Source organism: Budorcas taxicolor, chromosome 1 (assembly GCF_023091745.1).
Source record: "Budorcas taxicolor isolate Tak-1 chromosome 1, Takin1.1, whole genome shotgun sequence".
In the NCBI taxonomy this organism is placed as follows: Eukaryota; Metazoa; Chordata; class Mammalia; order Artiodactyla; family Bovidae; genus Budorcas; species Budorcas taxicolor.
In genome coordinates this window covers 139,521,593-139,541,609 of record NC_068910.1, presented here as the reverse complement: position 1 = coordinate 139,541,609, position 20,017 = coordinate 139,521,593, and the positions used below count along the sequence as shown (strand labels likewise).

The window sequence follows — 20,017 nt, the reverse complement described above, 5'->3', positions numbered from 1 at the left end:
AATGACTTTGAAGTTTGACTATAGCTACTCAATTATTTTAGGTAATTGAAAGCACATAAAATACAAGTGTTTATGAAAATAAGCATAGACAAAAACAATCGAAATCAGTGTCATGGAATTTCAACTATAGAAAAGGAACTGTTATATTGGAGGGCATCAGGATTTATATTGCATTTCACTTACAATATATGAAGTTATAGAAACTGACATATGTTAGATGTTTTGTTTGTTTGGTGTTTGTCTAGTGAAATATAATGTTATGCCAGATATTGTGCTAGATTTTGTGTGGCTACAATTAGAAATCACATACTAAAAAAATCAGTCTATTAAGGGAAATATATGACTTACAAATACATAATTTCAATACAGTGATAAATGGAATGACTGAAATAAAGAGAGTATAGAAGTAAAAGCAAAAATTTTTTAATTAATAGCATTTGTTTTTTAATCAAAACCATCATAACCTTATTTACGTTTTTCCTATATTTTGTCTTTTTGAAAGCAACTTGCTGTGTGTTGCCAGACTGTGAAACACTACAAATAAGTAGTCTGGTTTGGAAAATGTTTTTAAAATTCATTGTTTAAAAAAATTAAACATACAAAAGAGAAGAAAAACTTTTACCCGTATCTTAGGAAATATAAAGCAGTGTCAATTTTTTTTCATTTATCTCCTGATACTGATGTCTGTGGTACCCAATTATTAAAAAAAGAAGTCAAAAAAAATAACAATGAAAGAAAGCCAATGAAGAAAAAAATAAAACAAGGTAATCTTATAATATGAAACAGTATTGAATGGCTAACAAATGTGAAAAAACTTAATTTAATAATGTCTAGTCCACAGTATTTCCCTGAAATCTAGGACTATCTGGACTCACCATTTTCTCAAAGGGAAAGTTAAGAACCACTAACATTAACTTTAATGCTATCCCTTCAGCCTGAGCACTTCCTCTCTTAATTCTAGATTTTAAAACACAACTGAGTATTCCTAGTGCCTAGTATTAACTGATTTCATAAAGTGAAAAGAAGCAATAAGCAAAAGGTTAGATCAATTCTATTTTATTTCAATTCTAAATAAAATCAATGTTAAATCTTCACTTGATACAAAATATTAAGGAATATGTATTCCCCTAAAACTGTACTAAGTATAAGCTCCACCTTTCAAAATACATTATTTCTATGACAGGTTAAAACCCAGGGGTCAGATACAACTTACAATTAGCTACATGATGGCAGAAAATTCAACCTAAGGAATAAATGATGAAATAAATATTTTATGTCTGATTGCAATCATCATCCAGAATACCTGGGCAATAAAAAGAACTACCTATATTTAAATATCATATTCTAAGGTTTTTGTTTGAATTTCAACTATTTAATATAAATGAAGATGGGTGCTATGATAACATAGGTATATAAAGAAAGAGCTCTCATAGGCTGATTCATAATCATTGACTTGATTCCCTTAGTTTATGAAAAACAGCTTCCCTGTGGCTCAGATGGTAAAGCATCTGCCTGCAATGCAGGAGACCCAGGTTCAATCCCTGGGTCGGGAAGATCCCCTGGAGAAGGCAATGGCAATCCACTCCAGTATTCTTGGCTGAAAAACTCCATGGACTGTCGCCTGAGGAGCCTGGTAGGCGACAGTCCATGGAGTCGCAAAGAGTCGGACATGACTGAGTGCCTTCACTTCACTTCACAAATATCTATGCATATTCCTTCCACAGAATACATTCAAATTGACTGCTGAGATTGCAGACTGGGTGGAATATATCAAAATGGAAGGACAGGAAAGAGTCTTTAGTGCTATGTACTTCCGAGTATCAGTAACTGCTGGGACAGGCAGCCAAGCAGTTTCCCATTTCTATTCCTTGTTCTTATCACCCACATTAACTCCTATTGAAATCTTTCTAGTCTTCCTTGGACTGGCTTAGATGTTATACTCAAAGTAGGGATGTGGATAAATGTACTAAGAGGGAGATAAAGAGACTGATGAACAAGGTCTCAAGAAATCATGGTAATGTTTAGATCATTTAAAGGTGCTTTTATAAACAACTGGGAAACTATGAAAAGGTTTTTATGGGGAAGTAACATGATATTAACGATGTCTTTTAAAAATTGTATGCAAAGGCTAATTAAGGATGCAAGAAAAGGGAAACTCAGACTTTACAACATCCAGGTTAATAGATAGGTATTCTCTTAAAAGTGTATTAAGTACAAGATCCAGCTTTCAAAATGCATTGGAACTTCAGGTTATAACAAAAAGCCCCTAAATTATGGCAGTGACAAAAGAGATGGATAAACGATAATATTGAACAAAGATTATCAGCTTACCTGATGTTAGTACCTGATCCATCTTACTATCCCTTATGTAATATTTCCTAGAAAGTCCTCAGTTAGTGCTTGATAATAAATTAAGTTTTGTTTTTTTTGAAAAAAAAAAAAGCTTTGTAGAGATCAAATCAATGAAGTTGGTAATTGGATATGACAGTAAAGAGAGATGAGTCAAAGATAAGAGTGGTTTCCAACTTGGCAGACAAGAAGGCTGACATCAGGAAACTACCAATATTTGCTAAGTGCATACTAGTTATCATAAACAGTGTCATTCACTGAGATGGGAAATTCATGATACAAAGCAGACTGAGATTTGGAGGACCACAATAATCAAATTCAAAATAAAGAAGGTTACATTTGTGTTAGCAGTAGAACCACGTGAAAGTCAATAGCATGTAGTTGCAAATTTGGATGAGGAGCTCAGGTATTAACCTCAGAAATATAGAGGAGACAGGTGAAGTCAATAAAGATGAGTTCATCCAAGAAGAAAATACAGCAGAGAAAGGAGAAAACAAACAGACAACAACAGCAAAATAGAAATACCTCTGTTAAGGACATCATTCAGCAAACAGAAATATTCACTACGATAATCCTGGTTTTATGGACTCACTGTCCACAGGTTCAAAGTTCAGCAGAAGAAAAAAACTATAAAAATCAATTTTAAGAAACTGCGTATTATGACTAATGTATCTACAGCAGAAATGAATGCATAGAAGGAGAAGATGGAGGAATTTACCTGGGAAATAGGTGTGAATGATGAATGGGGCTTGCATGAGCATAAGGAGACAACGGAGAAGGCAATGGCAACCCACTCCAGTACTCTTGCCTGGAAAATCCCATGGACGGAGGAGCCTGGTAGGCTGCAGTCCCTAGGGTCACTGCGTTGGACACAACTGAGCAGCTTCACTTTCACTTTTCACTTTCATACATTGGAGAAGGAAATGGTAACCCAGTCCAGTGCTCTTGCCTGGACGTCCCTCCTCCCAGGGACGGAAGAGCCTGGTGGGCTGCCATCTATGGGGTCGCACAGAGTCAGACACGACTGAAGTGACTTAGCAGCAGCAGCAGCAAGGAGACACAAAAGAAGCATTGTATTGGGACTGGTAAAATGTATATCCCTTCATTGCATTGGTGTATGGACTGAAACATTGAAATTGTGAACAAGATATGCTCAGAACGCTTAAAACTAGATACAAAAAGACCTTTGAGCATATAGCTTCCTTGCTGGGATAGCTACCCATGAAAGTTCCTGAATCAATTCAGATGAGGTCTAAACCAACTTGAGACTTAATTCAGAATGCAGACAAAATCCACTTATGAAAATCCAAAGAATTTTGTTAACATTAAAAAATAATAAAATCTTTACTATGAAATTATAAAGTCCTTTTCTCAAAGCACCTGAAAAACAGCAGTTGCAAGAACAGTTAACCAAATATTACTGTGCAGAGAGATAAAGTGATCTCTTAGAGACCTCACAGAAATTCTAATCTACTGAGTGTATTTTACTCTAGGTTTATCAGACCAAACCTGGATAGTGATGTTTGACTCCAAGCAACACTCAATAGGAGTTTATCCAGAGGCAGGTAATCAGGTTTACTAACACATCTACTATATGTCATGCAATTTTATATACTATAAACCTTAAAAGTGACCTTGTGTTATACACTTCAAATTCAAGGAACAGGCCAAGCTTGTTCAAAAGGTGAAACTGAATTTCCCCTACGTATATTGTAACCATACTGCTTAGATAAAGAATTGGAAAAACTAAAGAAGAGAAAAAAAGTCAAATGCCAACAATACCTATGAGAACAGATGAGATGGGTGACATACATAAATGAAACTCACAGAAATGATAAAATCTCATTTTAGGCAATATTTTAATTATACTCTTTGAAATCTTACATTTTTACCACTAATGTGCACCAACTGTCCATAATACAAATAATGACTGCTAAGAGTATGTCATATTTTATATTCCATAAACGTTGGTTTCTTCCTTAATTGATGAAGTCTTGGTAGAAACGTATCAAAAAGGTATGTCTTAAAGTCTGAGAAATCTAAAAACTTGATAATTAAGGCAAGACTTTTCTCTCTACTACCATTCCCATTTCAATGGCACTTTTCCATTGTTTAATCTAAAACCGTCATGGAATATGATGTTTCACATTAGCTTATTCAAAGATCAGTCTTCAACTTTCACTCCATGTCACATAGTTCCTTTTCCTGCCCATTTTTTTTTATTGTTAACTTCTCTTTGAGGCTAGTAAATAACTAAATGTCATCTATATTAGGATAAAACCTAGTTCTTATTAAAATCTCTTCAGTGCTAAAGTCCAAACCAACGCAATAGTCTATTTTGAATGCCCAATAAAATGCTAAAAACTAAAATAATACAAAGAAAATTTAGAAATACAGTCAATATGTGTTCAATTAAACTAGTGGATATAAGTACAAATAAATACTACAGAGGAGAGCAATTAAACAAAAGTATATGTATTTTTTGCTATTCCCTTAATAAATCCTCTAGAGTTTCATGTCCAACATATCATTAAACTATTTACTTATATTTGACATCCAATTATCTTGGAATCCAACAGCCCCTCCCCTGTAAGCCTTAATACCAGAAATACACATCAAGAATGATAAAGCTGAAAGGGATCTCAGAAACCATCTGATACAATCCCTTTATTATGAAAATGAGAAAACTAAGCTGAAGGGAAGGGAAAAAAGTTCCTCAAGGTCAAAAAGTCCATTGCTGTTTTTATGATACTGTTACCTTAGACTGACTCAAAGGCCTCTTTTATTTATATCTTCTTAAGAAAAAGGCAGGGTTTCAAACCAAGCAAAAGAATAAATACAGAGGACTGCAGCATACACAGAAGACTTACTTAATGCTGCTATCAATAGCTTTAAGGGTAAGAGAAGAGGAAAGAAGAAAAGCCAGTGAGGTAATAAAGAGTTGACAGAAAGCAGCTTTTTCATTAGACCAAATCAATACTGTACTCCTCCATTACTTACAGCTTCACCAGCAAAAGTGAAACCAGAGTGACTATGTTCCCTCCAGAGTATTTAACACTAAAATGACTTGTTGTTCTCAACTGTAAACGTAAGGACCAGGCATGACTGAATTTGAAATCAATGGCAAATTTCTCAACCCAATGTGAAGAAACCAAAGCCAGTCAAAATAGAAATGGGCCTTTTTCCAAATTGGCAATGCCACCCACTTCCCCTCCACTTCTGGAGCAAAGGGATAAATTAATACAAAGTCCTCTCTCCTTTACCATTTCCATAGAAACTCCCCCTTTATAAGTAGCTACTCCGCTGAGAAAGAGGAAAGAGGAAAAATATATACCGAGTGAAACAAGATGGCAACTGGGAGTTGGGTTGGGGAGGAAGGAAAAGCACAAGTGCTAAGTATTTATTTAATAGTTAAACACCAATTGCCCATAGGTTAATGATATTACTGTACTGCAATATCAAACAAAATGAAATTAATATTAGCCAAAAATACTAATTCCTTTTCCTGCTCAGTATTTTCTTGTTTGTGTAGAAAGTCCCTTGAAATTTGACTAGTCCTGGTGTCATGAACCCACCAGTCACCAACAGAATTCATTTCATTTGGATGAATTATTTCTGACCACTTACTATGGAAATAGCATTGACATGATCTTTTTCTTTTTCTATAGGAACTCACGCTCCAATCACAGGGACAGGTACTTCCCACAGTAAAAGACAAGACAAACTGAACTGCAGATGACTATACACCAAGTGAAGCCTGGGGCAGGCAGTGAATTATTCTACTTGAAAGGGTTTGAGAAGATCTGGCAGAAAAGATGGGAGTTGGGCTGGGCCTGGAAGAACAGGCAGAACTGCAGCAGCACTGGGAAACGAAGGGCTGTGTCTAAGTAAAGGAAAGGTTAGTGCAGAAGTTAATAGCATCCGTCATGGGAAAAACCACTACAAACTATGGAACCGAAATGGACAGATGCTGTAAACGTTCCATGTATGCCAACAAGGCTGGAGTTGGCTAGAGAACTGTGAGAAGACAGGTAGAGAAAGAATCTTGATTATACAGCGTATTCATGTTGATAACATATATAATCAAACAACATGCTCTGAGCCAGGTCTTGAGCACATATGCATTTTTAAAAGATTTTACCTAACTTTTTAAAATTATATAATTATTGTTATTTTTCTTGAAATTTAGACATTACAGGAGACACTGTCCAGAAGAACACAGCAAACCTACAACTTGGAACACAGTAATACAAATGTGGCCAGAGTTAACAAATCTTAATTACAGATTGCCCTACAGACAAAGAACAGGTACTTCCTCATTATTGCCGTATTCCATTCCCAAGCACAGCCACTCAATAGGTGTCTGCTAATATAACTTGACTATAGACATGTAAAAACAACCACCAACATTTAAATTGCTCAAAACAAAGAACAGGTAGACAGTCTTGCTACCAGCAGTGGGCAATGTCCCATTGCTATAGCTATGGTGTAGCAGTAAGACATAGGCTTATGTTTATAGACTTTAGCTTCTATGCTTGCTCTGCCTTTTGTAGTTATATGACCTAATTTACCTCTTCAGAGGCTCACGTCCCTCCCCCATAAGGTGGGTGATTGTAATGAGTGCTGACGTTTTCTAATGCAAACTTAATAACACTTTGAGTCATACACCCCAGTACGTGGATCTCCCAAGGCTGATGTCACAGTTACCCATCCTCAAGTGCAGACATGTAATTGCATGAGACAAAAGCTTCAGACTGAATGTGTTTGCTTAGCGTGATAAAGAGAACAGGCGGAACCGTGCTGTGCTTTAGGCAAAAGTAACAGGAGCCAAGGATCTCCCATCTTCAGGTTCCCAACCAAGATGGTGGTCCCATTAGCAGAAACATGCATGCGTGAAGTCACTTCAGTCATGTTTGACTCTTTGAACCCACCAGGCTCCTCTGTCCATGGGAGTCTCTAGGCAAGAATACTGGATTGGGTTGCCATTCCCTCCTCCAGGGGATCTTGCCCACCCAGGGATCAAACCCAAGTCTTCGATGTCTCCTGCATTGGCAGGTGGGATCTTTACCACTAGCGCCATCTGAGAAGCCCAGTAGAACCATGAGTGGAATCCAGACAGAAGAAGCCATGTAGTAAGCTGGAAATGTAGCCCAGTAAAACCCCAGAAAATGAATTACGTGGAAGCACTCAGAAACACATGAATTCAAAGTGCTTTTCCCCCTTAGTGCCTTTTCTCACAACCTGTAGGTGGAGAGAGAGGAGTAAGCAGACCTCTCAGGATACCAGAGCTTCAAGACGCTACCAGCTACTTCCCTGAGCAAAAGTTACAGAGAAGAGCCCTGGTGTCTATCAGGGGAAAACAGGGTCAGTAAGGAGGCAAAGAGGAACCCTCTCCACCATTCTGAAAGGAAAGTCAATTTCCAATCTTTCACAGCAATATCCCACAAGAAGGCTACAGAGGAAACCAAGGCTTCTACCAACATGCCTCCCTTTCTAGAATTCTGAGCTTCTGAACCATCAACTCATTTGCCACTTATGCTTCACTTGATGGTTACATTCTGGTTGCAAAAATCCACTGCAGTCCTCCCTGAATTAATAAAGCATGACAATAGCACAACTTTAACTCTCTCCATCATGAGAAACTTGGGTTTCCTTGGAGTTTGACACATCAGTCTTTTCATCATTTTTTAATTATTGTTTTCATCATTTTTTAAATTAATTACAAACACTGACCATTCTTTTCTTTTCTATCCTCTTTAGGTGATTTTGGGGGGCTCTCCTATCTTAAAGTCTTCTCCCCAACATAAGATTACACATGGTATGGATAACGGGACAGCTCAGCTAGAGCCACGCATCTAAACACAGAATCTGGCGCTTCCCTGGTGGTCCAGTAACTAAGAATCCACCTCACAATGCTGGGGATACAGGTTCGATTCCTAGTCTGGGAAGATTCCACATGCCCCAGGGCAACTAAGCCCATGCACCATAACTACTGAGCATGCACCCCTAGAGCCTGTGCTCCACAAGAGAAGCCATGGCAATCAGAAGCCCCACACACCCCAGCTAGAGCCCAGCCCTCACACACTGCCACTAGAGAAAGCCCACATGCAGCAACAAAGACCCAATGCAGCCAAAAATACATAAAATAAAAACTTAAAAATAAATATATTTTTAAAAAATCTGACATTTCTTCTACCCAGACAATTTGATTATGGATCCCTACTTCAGGTACTTATTTAAATTTTGGCCCCATTCTTAATTATTGAGGAATATTATCTGATTCTGGGGCACTGTAAAGGTGATCTGGGTCATCTTCTGAATTCCCAAAATTTAAAACATTCAAGTCACCAGTAACAATAAAGAAAAAAATCTTCTACAAATTTTTGTTTTTTTCTTTCTATAATAATTTATAGAAGCTCACAGATTTTCTTTCCTGAATCTCATTCACACTTTGTTTTAATCCCCCTTTTTACCTTAGGTTTTAAAAATGTCTGAAACACTGTGGTATACTGGATTTAATTCCTAATTTTGTAAGGCCTAAACTGGAGTCAAAAGAAATTAACACTGATATTTTAGGTAAAGAGATGTTTAATAGCACATTTTAGGTAATTAAACCATGGGATATAGTTAGGAATGTTCTAAACAGCACACTAGGAAAATGGTTTTTTTATATTTCCTATGTATGTAGGAAGCACAGAGCAGATAAGTATTTCATGTCCTGGTCATGAATGTTCCTCCTGGGAGGAGAGGAGCTATTTAATGACTTGTCAAACTAAAAAAGCCCTTAAATATCCTTTAATATGGTACCATCGTTTTCAAAGAAAGACACTGAGGCTCATTTCCAGTGCTAGCAGAGTAGAAAGGAAAGGCAACTAGAAAAAACAAACCTGACTTCAAACGCAGACTCTACTTCTTACTAGTTTTGGGGATGTGAGAAGCCCCAGGCTTGCTATATCCCAGCGTCCTTGTGTGAGAACTGGAGATACTCACTTCAGTGTCCCTCTTGCTCTGAGGCTTGCCATAAGGTAAGGTTCCATGAGTCCTCATCTATTTAACAGCGATCAAAGAATTGCAGTAGCGCAGGCAAGATGCTAGTGCTGAGAATTTGGTGAACAGGGCCCAGGTCCTGTCCTCGGGAACTCACATGCTGGTGCGGAAGATGAGGCACACGTACACATAATGCGGCTCAGGCTTTGGAAGCCATTAAACACAACAACCGGAGAAGACAATGGCACCCCACTCCAGTACTCTTGCCCGGAAAATCACATGGACGGAGGAGCCTGGTGGGCTGCCATCCGTGGGGTCGCTAGGAGTCGGACACGGCTGAGCGACTTCACTTTCACTTTTCACTTTCATGCACTGGAGAAGGAAATGGCAACCCACTCCAGTACTCTCGCCTGGAAAAATCCCATGGACGGAGGAGCCTGGTAGGCTGCCGTCTATGGGGTCGCACAGAGTCGGACACGACTGAAGCGACTTAGCAGCAGCAGCAGCAGCAAACACAACAACATCATTGTAATTAAAATTTGTGTGCAGTTTCTAGACAGCATAAATGTATTCTAAAGGTTCTTTATTGTTGTGTAGTCGCTAAGTTATGTCTTTCCCTTGTGACCCCATGGACTGCAGCCTGCCAGGCTCCTCTGTCTGTCGGATTTCCCAGGTGAGAATACTAGAGTGGGTTTTCCTTCTCCAAGGGATCTTCCTGATCCGGGGATCGAACTAGCGTTTCCTGCATCTCCTGCATTGGCAAGCAAATTCTTTACCAGTGAGCCACCAGGGAAACACTAATGAATAAAATAATTAGTTTTTGTTTCAGGGTCACAAGGTATGAAGTGATGGGACTTGAACAGGTTGGTGGTTCTCAGCCTTGGCTGCACGTTAGAATCTTCTAGGAGGTAAGAAACAAACAAGCAAAACTGATGACTAATGTCTGGACCCCAGAGCAGATACAAGAAATCAGATTTTCTGGTTGTGTGGCATTATCACATTATAAAAGCTCACAGGTGACTTGATTCTGCAGCTGAGCTGAGAATCTCTGGCCTATATAATCTCTAAGCTCTAGCGTTTTGTGATCTGACTACAGATTCTATTCGTCCCATGTCATTCTCTTCCAGGAAACTAGATTTGGTCTTAGACCTTACAGTTTCTCTAATGACCTCTGAAAAGTCATTAAGAAAAGACTGTATACAAACTCCAGTGGAGAGGCATTAACAGAGTATGATTAGAAGCAGGGAGCCTGGGGGTGTCTAAGCACCACAATAAGCACTAATCAAATGACTAACAACAGTTGGACAAATAAGGAGAACTTTACAAAGTTTATCTTGTCACAGTCACTTGATTATGCAAAGACCACTGAATCTAACCCAGGCTCATGAATAAAGTTCACCTAGGTTCCACATGTGTAAAAGTCACATTCAGAATACATTCAGGACTGAACTATGTCAAGTGTCTTTAACATGCAATACTCCATTTCAATTTTAAAGAACTAAGAAAAAAACGATTTAGGTTTCTGACTTTTCTTAATATTCTTCTCTGGTTCACTCCCTTGGTCGGGACGATCCCCTGGAGTAGGAAATGGCAACCCACTCCAGTATTTCTTGCCTGGAAAATTCCATGGACAGAGGAGCCTGGGGGGGGCTACAGTTGATTGGGTCACAAGGAGTTGGACACAACTGAGTGTTTTTCTCTGCCTAAAACATATTTGCTTACAGGATTACTCTTACAAGGTAGCAGCTATAGATCAATGGAGGAAAGTAAGTTCCCTAAAGAGTTCAAGAATAAAGTAGATAGCCTTACACAGAGGGGGTATTCAGGATCTTCACTATATTGTAAAACTACTAAACAATAAATAATACCATCACCCAATTTTCCACCTTAGCATTCCACAGTGCTTTGTAATTTGGGAAGGATATGCATCTGACACATACCAACCCTGCTTCTCCCCTAGTTTTCCTGCATCTTAGCACCACTTCCTACTGAACTGTTTAGCCAAAAATCAATCATCCAGACATCTTACATGCTTTTGACTTATATCTATCTATTGTCAGGCTCAGCTCATTCTACCTCCATCTATTCTTTTCATATCCATGACCACTGCCATAATGTTTTGTGTCAACATTATCTATACCTTCGACTGGTCGTTCTCCAACGTTCTGGTTTCAGGAATCCTTTTACACTCCTAAAAATTATTGAGTACCTCAAAGAGCTTTTGTTTACGTGGCCTATATCTTTCAATATTTACTGTGTTTAGAAATTACGACAAAATGTTTCAAATATTCATTAAAAACAAGCCCATCATATATTAAACAAACAGGTGTTTTAATGAAACATAACTGTTTACCAAAACAAAAATGAGGGAAAAGTAGTTTATACGCTTTCAAATTTCTGTTATGTCTGCCTTAACAGAAATCAGCTGGATTCTCAAATCTGCTTCCTCATTTAATCCCTTGCAAATGTTGTGGCTTAAGCATATAAAGATAACCTGGCCTTACACAGATACGTAGTTTAAAAAAAAAAAATTTAATAGCCTTTTCAGATGATAGTGGATATATCATATAACCTCGGGAAAATCACACTGGACACTTAAGACAATGAGTTTAAAAAGATGAATAATTAGCATTAGGAAATATCATTATAAACCCAGTTTTAACCTTGTGGACCGACTAAAAGGTCCCCAAGGAGCTTCCAGAGCCTGTGTACCTCACTTTGAGAACTGCTGTCCCCAGCTGCTTCCCTGGCCTCCTTATGATTCCTTAACTTCCCCTCTGGCTCCCCTATACAGGCCACATTATATCACCCCCTACTTCTGACTCTCTTTGGATTCTAGATTAAAATCTCTCTGCAAGCTTCCAAGGCCCGGCACAACGCTGTCCTGCCAAGCTTTCCAGTGTCACCCGGACTACTTGCTCCCATCACTCCAGCGACACTTCTTCTAAAGCACTGAATACCTCCTCACCTCAGTCTCATGCAAGCTGTTCTCTTCTGCCTTGAATATCTTCCACCCTTCTCTGCCTGCCTCAACCTTCAGAACTCAGCTTAAATGATTCTTCCTCAGAGAGATCTTTCCTAGCCAAATGCTAGACATAGTACTTTCATTTTACAAATCAGCACACTGAGGCTCAAAGATGTTAAGAAATTTGCCTAATGTTCTCACAAATAGTATTTCCAGAATTTGGATTCCGATCCCACACCAACATCCATGTACTTAATCACTCTGCTACACAGTCAACACTCACAGCAAAAAAAAAAAAGAAAAAAAATTATTAAAAAAAAATTTTAAACACTAAATCCTACAGGGCTCTCCTCCATTTGTTATTAACCTCTTTGCATTTGAAAACATCTGAAACAATGGTTTATGTTTACAGTGAAGAGTCTTCCCCTCTGGACCTGAGTCTCCCAGTGAGTCCTTAGGTGCCCCAGGTGGCAGCCTTTGACATCTCCAAGGCTCCCACAAGCAGAGAGGAACATCCCAGCCAGGAGCCTGGGAACTGCCATGACAACGTAGCCACAGAACTGCTTCTTCAGTACCTGGAGACTTTCACCAGCCTCCCCGCTTTACTCCTCCTCCTCACAAGAGATGCTCCCGGGGGCTCTAGGTATACCCAGAGCAAAGCAAAATGACACTCCATATTTCCTTGAACTCTATCTGATTCCCTCCAACTGGAGTGTCCCCGCTTTGAATCTCATTGAATTCTTCAGATTCTGCCTCCTAGCTCAAGGTGGTGGGAGATAAAGACAGAGGATCTGCAAGGTGGGGGCTGGTGGTCCTGGAGCAGTTTAGCCACTCCCTGACTCCAGGAACCCGAACAAGTCTGTCTACTACTTTGAAGCTTAGTTTCATTTCAAAGACGGTATCATGCCAGTAGATTGCTATGAAGAATTAAAGGGGCAGAAGTTGTGAAGAAATTCTGTAAATCCTGGAGTTATTTCGTCAAGGAAGGTATCATTATATATGGTTAACTTATAGATATTTTGCATTCTAAGTCTCCTCCCTCTCATGGATGCTTAGAAAGTGACCTTGGAATCAGAGCCCTTCAGATGTGCTTCATTTCTCTTTGGATAACAAGTCAAGTCATGTAGCTTGATAGTAGGCCATCAGATAGAATTCAAAATGTCGTATGTTAACTCGGTCTCTATGTCTAATCAGGCTATTTATGAGAGTTCTCACAAAATCTATAATAATTCAGATGGAAGTCATAGTGAATACACATTATGACAAAGTACTCAAAAAAAGAGATGAGAAAAAAGTAATCGCTATTAACAAATTTCCCAAACTAAATCAACACAGTAATACCTATGCAAAAATATGCTCTCAACAAGAATAAAAGCTATGTAGTTTTTTACTAGTAAGTCCAGTACTTTCCTTAAACTGCATTTGTAAGAGACAAAGCTTTAGTTTCTAAACATCTTCCAAAATATTCCTATTGCTTCCTCAAATACAGACTGCCTCATTTCCTGCAAATTGTTTTTCTAACTCTGTTCAATATCAACTTCATTAAAACTTTAAAGACTTAATCCTGAGTTATGGCTTGATGAGATCTCTGTGGGATGAAAGAAATCAAGAGATCACAGTAGCAACTATTTTAAAATGTTCTTACAATGGAAACATAATGTTGATGAGAATGCACTGCTGTAGAGAAAAGAAGATTAAAACACACACATACACAAAACATCATTTTAAACCCTAGGGTGGGTTTCTAAAACGGAAACCTTGTTTTTTTTTCAAACAAGTATCAAGCCAAATATCATTTAATTAGGCTGATTTTGTAGTTCGGACATGAGTCATACTTTTAAAGGAGAAAATATAATAAAACAACCTGCTATAAATGTAAAGTTTCCCTGGTCATGTGAATGTATTCTTGATCCATACATTGACCAGAATGATTTCAATTTATAAAAATGTAATTTATATTCTTTAAGTCACATGATTAAGCATTTCCCCCTTTTTTGTCAGTTTTCTTCTTGAAGTTTTTATTTTGTGATATTTCCTTCATCAGTGTCAAAGGATATGTTTGATAGTAAAATACTGAATGAGTATGCTATTAAATAGTATACATCCACCAAAACAAGTTGGAAAAATACTAAAATATTTTGAGTAACCATAATTTTTATATCAGAAACAATGACTCAGAAACAAGTAGAAACGAGAACTGAGAAAAATAAGACAAATGAAAATCAACAAAATTTAGTAAAATTATAATCACTTCTTTGATTTATTTTACCCAGTCATTATAAACACACTACATCATTCTTTAAAACAAAAGTAATATAAAGTCCAAAGCTTAAGCTATGAAAGCTATCTAATGTTTTTCAGGTGAGGAATTTTATTGATTACTGATTTTTTGTTAATGCCCCAGTTTAAGTGAAAGAATTAAACTATAGAAAAATAATAAAAACACTGATTAAAATACAGATTTAAGCTTATCTAGTAACTCTGTGCTTTAGACTTTCCTTTGAAAACTCAAAGAGTGATACTAATGACCTCCAAGATTTCTGGCCACTCCAACATTTGAAGATTCTATAAACACTTATCCCTTCCTGATGGGGAATGCTATCTATTACACGCAGCAACTCCTGAGTGAAAAACATAAATAATTCTAGAATTAACCATTTCTTCAGGTGTTTCTATTCAAGAGTAAAACAAACGCTGGAATTGAGTAAGCCATGTAATTCACATGGCAAATTAAGTGGTATCAACATTTAAGCAAATATTTGAGCAGCTCATACAGGTATTTCACATATAAATAACTCAAGTAATGTAAGGACTGTAAGAATGTTCTTTTCTTACATTCTAAAGGCTTTTCTATGGTTCAGTGACCTAAGCCAACGTGCCAGTGTTCAAGGTCTCCAACATTTCACTTCCAAAGACCCACAGTGCACACAGGGCTATGGGACTGACTGTTCCTGCCCTGTCTGTACGTCTTCACTGTGGGATTTACTTCTATATGCACAGTGCTGTAGGATGGTCATTTTAGAACCCCAGTTGCTTGACTTAGCTTATGTCTCCTTCTGCCAGTTATCTCCTCTATAAGACCACATTATTGTTCTAATTACAAAATGAGAATCACAATCCTTAATGGTAAAAATAAACAATCTACAAAATTATTCACATTCTTTGACAGAGGACACTACTTTTTTTGTGCTGTGTTGTAAAATACACAGGCAAGAAAAGTCAACTGGATCGAGTTCTAGCCCCAATCTTACCACAATCTAAGCTGTGCAATCTTGTATAAACCACCAACTTGTTCTGGCTCAAGGGTTTCTTACCTAAGGCAGCATTTTGCTACACAGTCCCAGGGTAAGCCACCACGTGTGCTCCAGGAATGGCATTCACAGTGCATCTGAGGCACCCTGTGGCCCTGGAACTCTGTGATGGGAGAAACGGCCCTGCCAATTCTCATGTTTTCACAATGCAATATCATGATTTTAAAACTTGAGACCTTTACCATGTAATTTCAGTATTCCCTCTGCATTTATGAGGTTTCAACATCATATGTACTGGAACTAGGTGAGCTAATACAAGGATTAAGAGACTCTCGGTGTGTTAGCCCTGAAATCAGAAATACAACTGTGGCCTTTCCCATCCAATATCTGACTTAGTTCACTGTCTCAGGCTCTCTCCCCTGGCAAGTCTGGCCCATGAAACTTGTGTCTCAGTGACAGAAATTCAGAGTGGAAATTATCAGGATGAGTTATTCCATTTCACCACTTTACCATTTGTGACTCAGTTTGTATTTCACAGGAAATGGCTGAGAAAGCCATTTAGTGAATTTAAAGGATAAATCAAATATTAAGTGAACATAACATCAAAGAGCTTATAAAATAGATTTGCTCAAATAGTTTTTTCCTTTTGATGTTTACCAACTTCCTCCCAATCCAGCTAAAGAATTCTCTCTGGAGAACTGAGATGTGGAAGGTGCTGTCTCTCTATAAATAGGCTCCTCTCAAGTTATGTGAATCATGGTCACTGACAGCAAATCAAAAGATTAGTTATTTGGCTTTGTTAGTAATGGTAACAGATACTATCATCTTCCCCAAAAGTTTTGTTGCACCCTATGCTCCCATTCTTCTAAGCTAAGCTTCATAACAAACTCAACTCCACAGTGGACAGATACATGCATGTTGCCCTTGCACTCAGCAACTCTTAATAGGTCCTGTCATCTCTTTGTCAGATTATTACTGTGACACTTAAGCTAAAAGAATCCACCAGTCATGATCCTCTTTGCCAAAATGTACACTAAGTAGATGAGAAAGAGGAAAAGATTAAATGAACAATGAAAAAACAATAAACTCAGCAATTTCCTCAAAGTCTCTATTTTCTAATCAGATGCCAAGGAAAAGGCCACAGGAAGCAGTTTCCTTATGTAAAATTAAGCCATGCAAATCACTGGTCTCCAAGTCAACTTCAACAAAGATCAGGTGAGTTTATACTATCCATTCACAAAAACAATCCACCTAACATTTAGATTACCCTCGTTCGTTAGTAAGAAGGCTGACTAGAATCTATTCACAAAAACTAGAGTACAAGAACATAGTTCAGAGACTAAGATAGCAAAGTCACATGGAATTAAGAGCCTTGAAGTTCTTTGTAGACCACATAAGCCCCGAGAGAAGATGGCCCCCAAATGATCTTGCATGACAATATGAAGAATTTCATTTTCCCCTAATATGAGTTATTTACTATACAGCGATAACTCTAGTATTTTGCACATATCTTCCCTTTATACAATACACAGGCCATACTAACTGGATATAAAATGACAGATTTTAGTAGCTTCTGCCTTAAGATCATAATTATTTTTGTTTACTCCTGAAATTTACTATTTCATCAACATCACGGGATAAGAAAAAGAGCCCACTATGGAATGAATAATGTCATGAAAACTCAACAGAAAAATGAGATGGAACAGCTTCTTTACAAGTCTTAATCACAAATTTCTAAACTAATTCTGAGCCCCACTTGTCCAGACTTTTCAAGTGTTTTCTTTACCCAATGACCCCAGCCCATATGCTTCATTCCTGAAACCCAGGAGAACATCACAATCAGAACTGCAAAGATGAGAACCTAAACTAGTCAACTGGTCACCAAGCAAGCTTTCCTTCTAGACTGTATTTGCTTTCAGTTGTCCACAGCAAGGGTTAATCATCTGCAGATTGCAAATGACCCTGTGGGCCACACCCAGGGAGGCACAGACCTTGGAAATTCTGCTTTCTTTCTCTCAAGATAGCCTGGCTTAAACTGGGGATAATCACTCTGAAATTTTGAGGTATCCAATTTCCCTTTGTAAACAGAGACACAGCAAAGACTAACCATTTGAGTTTAAAGCCAAAGAAAAGAATCAGCTTCAGAAAGGCCAGGCTAAGATCTCTGATTAAGTCTAAAGTTTCCTTTACACTCACTGAGACCAAACTGCAGATACTATGTTGTTCCGTGAATGTCCCAAAAGTGTGAGTGTGCAAAGATGGGAGTAACAAGACAGAAAAGTTAATGAGCAGAGCCATTTGGAACAAGGAGAGAAGCAGTTGGAAGAGAATAAGAAAAGGAGGTCTGGGTGAAAAGAAGTGAAAGGGCATGGGTGAAAACAAGGAAGTGAGAAATCGATCAGAAACGTAAGGAAGATTCCACATCATGTGCTGCCAAAGAAAGAGTTAGAAAAAGACAATAAATAAATTTAAGTTCATCTTGTGCCTACTGTCTATTATGTGTTAAGATTGTACTGTGTTATAAGAGATATAGGAAGGAAGGTTTATTTACATTTAGGTTCTCAGGAGGTAGATTAAACACTGGATGGATGGATGGACAGATGAAGGGATGTATGAGAAATAGAGATGGAGAATGAGGTGACCACTGCCCTCAAGGACTCTACAGGCTCTATGGGACAAAGAGCATGTAAACATGTAACTCTCATCCCAATCAAACCGTGGTTTCATCGAGGTATAAAGTGTTTTCCTGAATATGGGACAAGAAGCTATTAGCTAACAGAGGGTGACTGAAAATCTAACTGAAAATTGTGGGAGAACGAGGGCCAGAATGGAAGAGGGGGATCCTGGTTCTCTTCCATGAATGCCCCTAGATGCTTTGCCGAAGGGGAGGGGGGTGTTAGCCACTAGGGAGCCCACCCTCAGGGCTTCTACTGACCTGGTCTCCTCCTCACTGGCCTCTTGCGGCCGCTGCAGAAGCGCACTTTGCTGAATACCCCGAGGACGTGCCTCTCGCACAGGGAGCGCCCGTCTTTGCTGGGGCTGGAACGGCGCTTGGAGGCCGACACCCGGTCGCTGTTGGACTCCCTCGCCTGTCGCTTCTGCCGGATCAAGGAGCTGGCTATCGCTGCAGCCATAGCTGCTCAGCGCGGGCCCCAGGCCCCGGGCTCCACTGCGCCCTCGGGATCACGCTCCGCCGGGGCGAGGGCCAGGACCTCGGCGGCCTGGAGGGACAGGGCAGGCGCGAGGAGGCAGTGCTAATATTTGAGAAGGCTGCAGTACCAAAAACCCGGCGCCCACAAGGTTAGTCAAGAGTCTGGGCAGTGGCGACAAAATGTGTGAAAATCCAGATGTAAACTTCCCCAACCTCTGGCGGCGGGGGCGGGGCGGTCCCAGGCCTTCCTGTTAACTAGACTCTTGCATCTCAAACTTGCACCCCCAGGCGATCCGCGTCCAGGGGGGCAGTGGGGACTTTGGTCACACTGCGTTCGGAGTACCAAGTGGAAAGGGAAGAATGATGTCCAAAACAACAAGCCGTGCCCCTGTCGGAGAGGCGCAAGCGTTGCAAGGTGTCCAAAGTGTATCTACACACACATACATAGAAAACCCGTTTGGAAAGCAAGAGTCTGGACCGCGGCGGGTAGCGTGCCCCCGGTAGAAAATGATAAAAAGTGAATAAAACGTTCCTTTAGAAAACAAGCCACCAACCGCAAGAGAGGAGAGGAAGGCAGCAATTTAACTCCCTGCGGCCCGCAGTTCTGGAGATTAGGAGGTCCGTCCCGGCTGGGTGAGGTCTACCGAATGCATCGCCCCGGCTGCGGTTCTCCGGGGGCCCGCCGCCCGAGTTCTGGGATTCCGAGAGGCGCGAAGTGGGAGCGGTTAGCTGGAGTCGGGGTAGGGGCGCCTGGCGGGGCAGATGTTTCCAGCTGCGGCGAGCGCGACTCCCCGCCAGCAGCGCTGCAAAGAGAGCGGGAGGCGAGGGAGGAGGAGGGCAAGAGGGAAGGGGAGGGAAGGAAAGGAGGAGGGAGGGAGGGAGATCCTCCAGGGCCAGGCACCCTCCGGGAGAAACCCGCGAGAGGCGAGCGCCGCGGAGACGCGGGGTCCCAAAGAGCGGGCGCTCTTTCTCTTTCCGCTTTTTTTCTGGCACAAGACGGGCACAGTTGGTGATTATTTAGGGAATCCTAAATCTGGAATGACTCAGTAGTTTAAATAAGCCCCCTCAAAAGGCAGCGATGCCGAAGGTGTCCTCTCCAGCTCGGCGCCCACACGCCTTTAACTGGAGCTCCCCGCCATGGTCCGCCCGGGGCCGCCGCACCGAGCCGCTCTCCGCACAGGCTCCGAGACAGCGAGGGAAGGAGGGGGCGCCCTGGCGGGCTCGCGATCAGGTCATCGCCGCGCTGCCCCGGCCCCCCAGGCTCGCGCGGCTCGGCAGTCGACAGCTCACAGGCAGCAGATCAGATGGGGATTA

The 20,017-nt window shown here is 40.1% G+C and overlaps 1 protein-coding gene across 2 annotated transcripts in view; it reads right to left on the bottom strand.

Annotated features, from left to right (window-relative positions):
• FGF12 (fibroblast growth factor 12) overlaps nt 1-20,017 on the bottom strand; it is a 411,991-nt gene that overhangs the window by 266,981 nt on the left and 124,993 nt on the right. The window contains exon 1 of one of the 2 annotated variants that reach the window (XM_052640895.1): nt 18,488-18,686. The exons of the other annotated variant lie outside the window; for it this stretch is intronic. Within the exon in view, the coding sequence (XP_052496855.1) occupies nt 18,488-18,686 (199 nt within the window). Of the gene's footprint in view, nt 1-18,487; nt 18,687-20,017 lie in introns of those variants that run through there. 2 annotated transcript variants of the gene reach the window in all.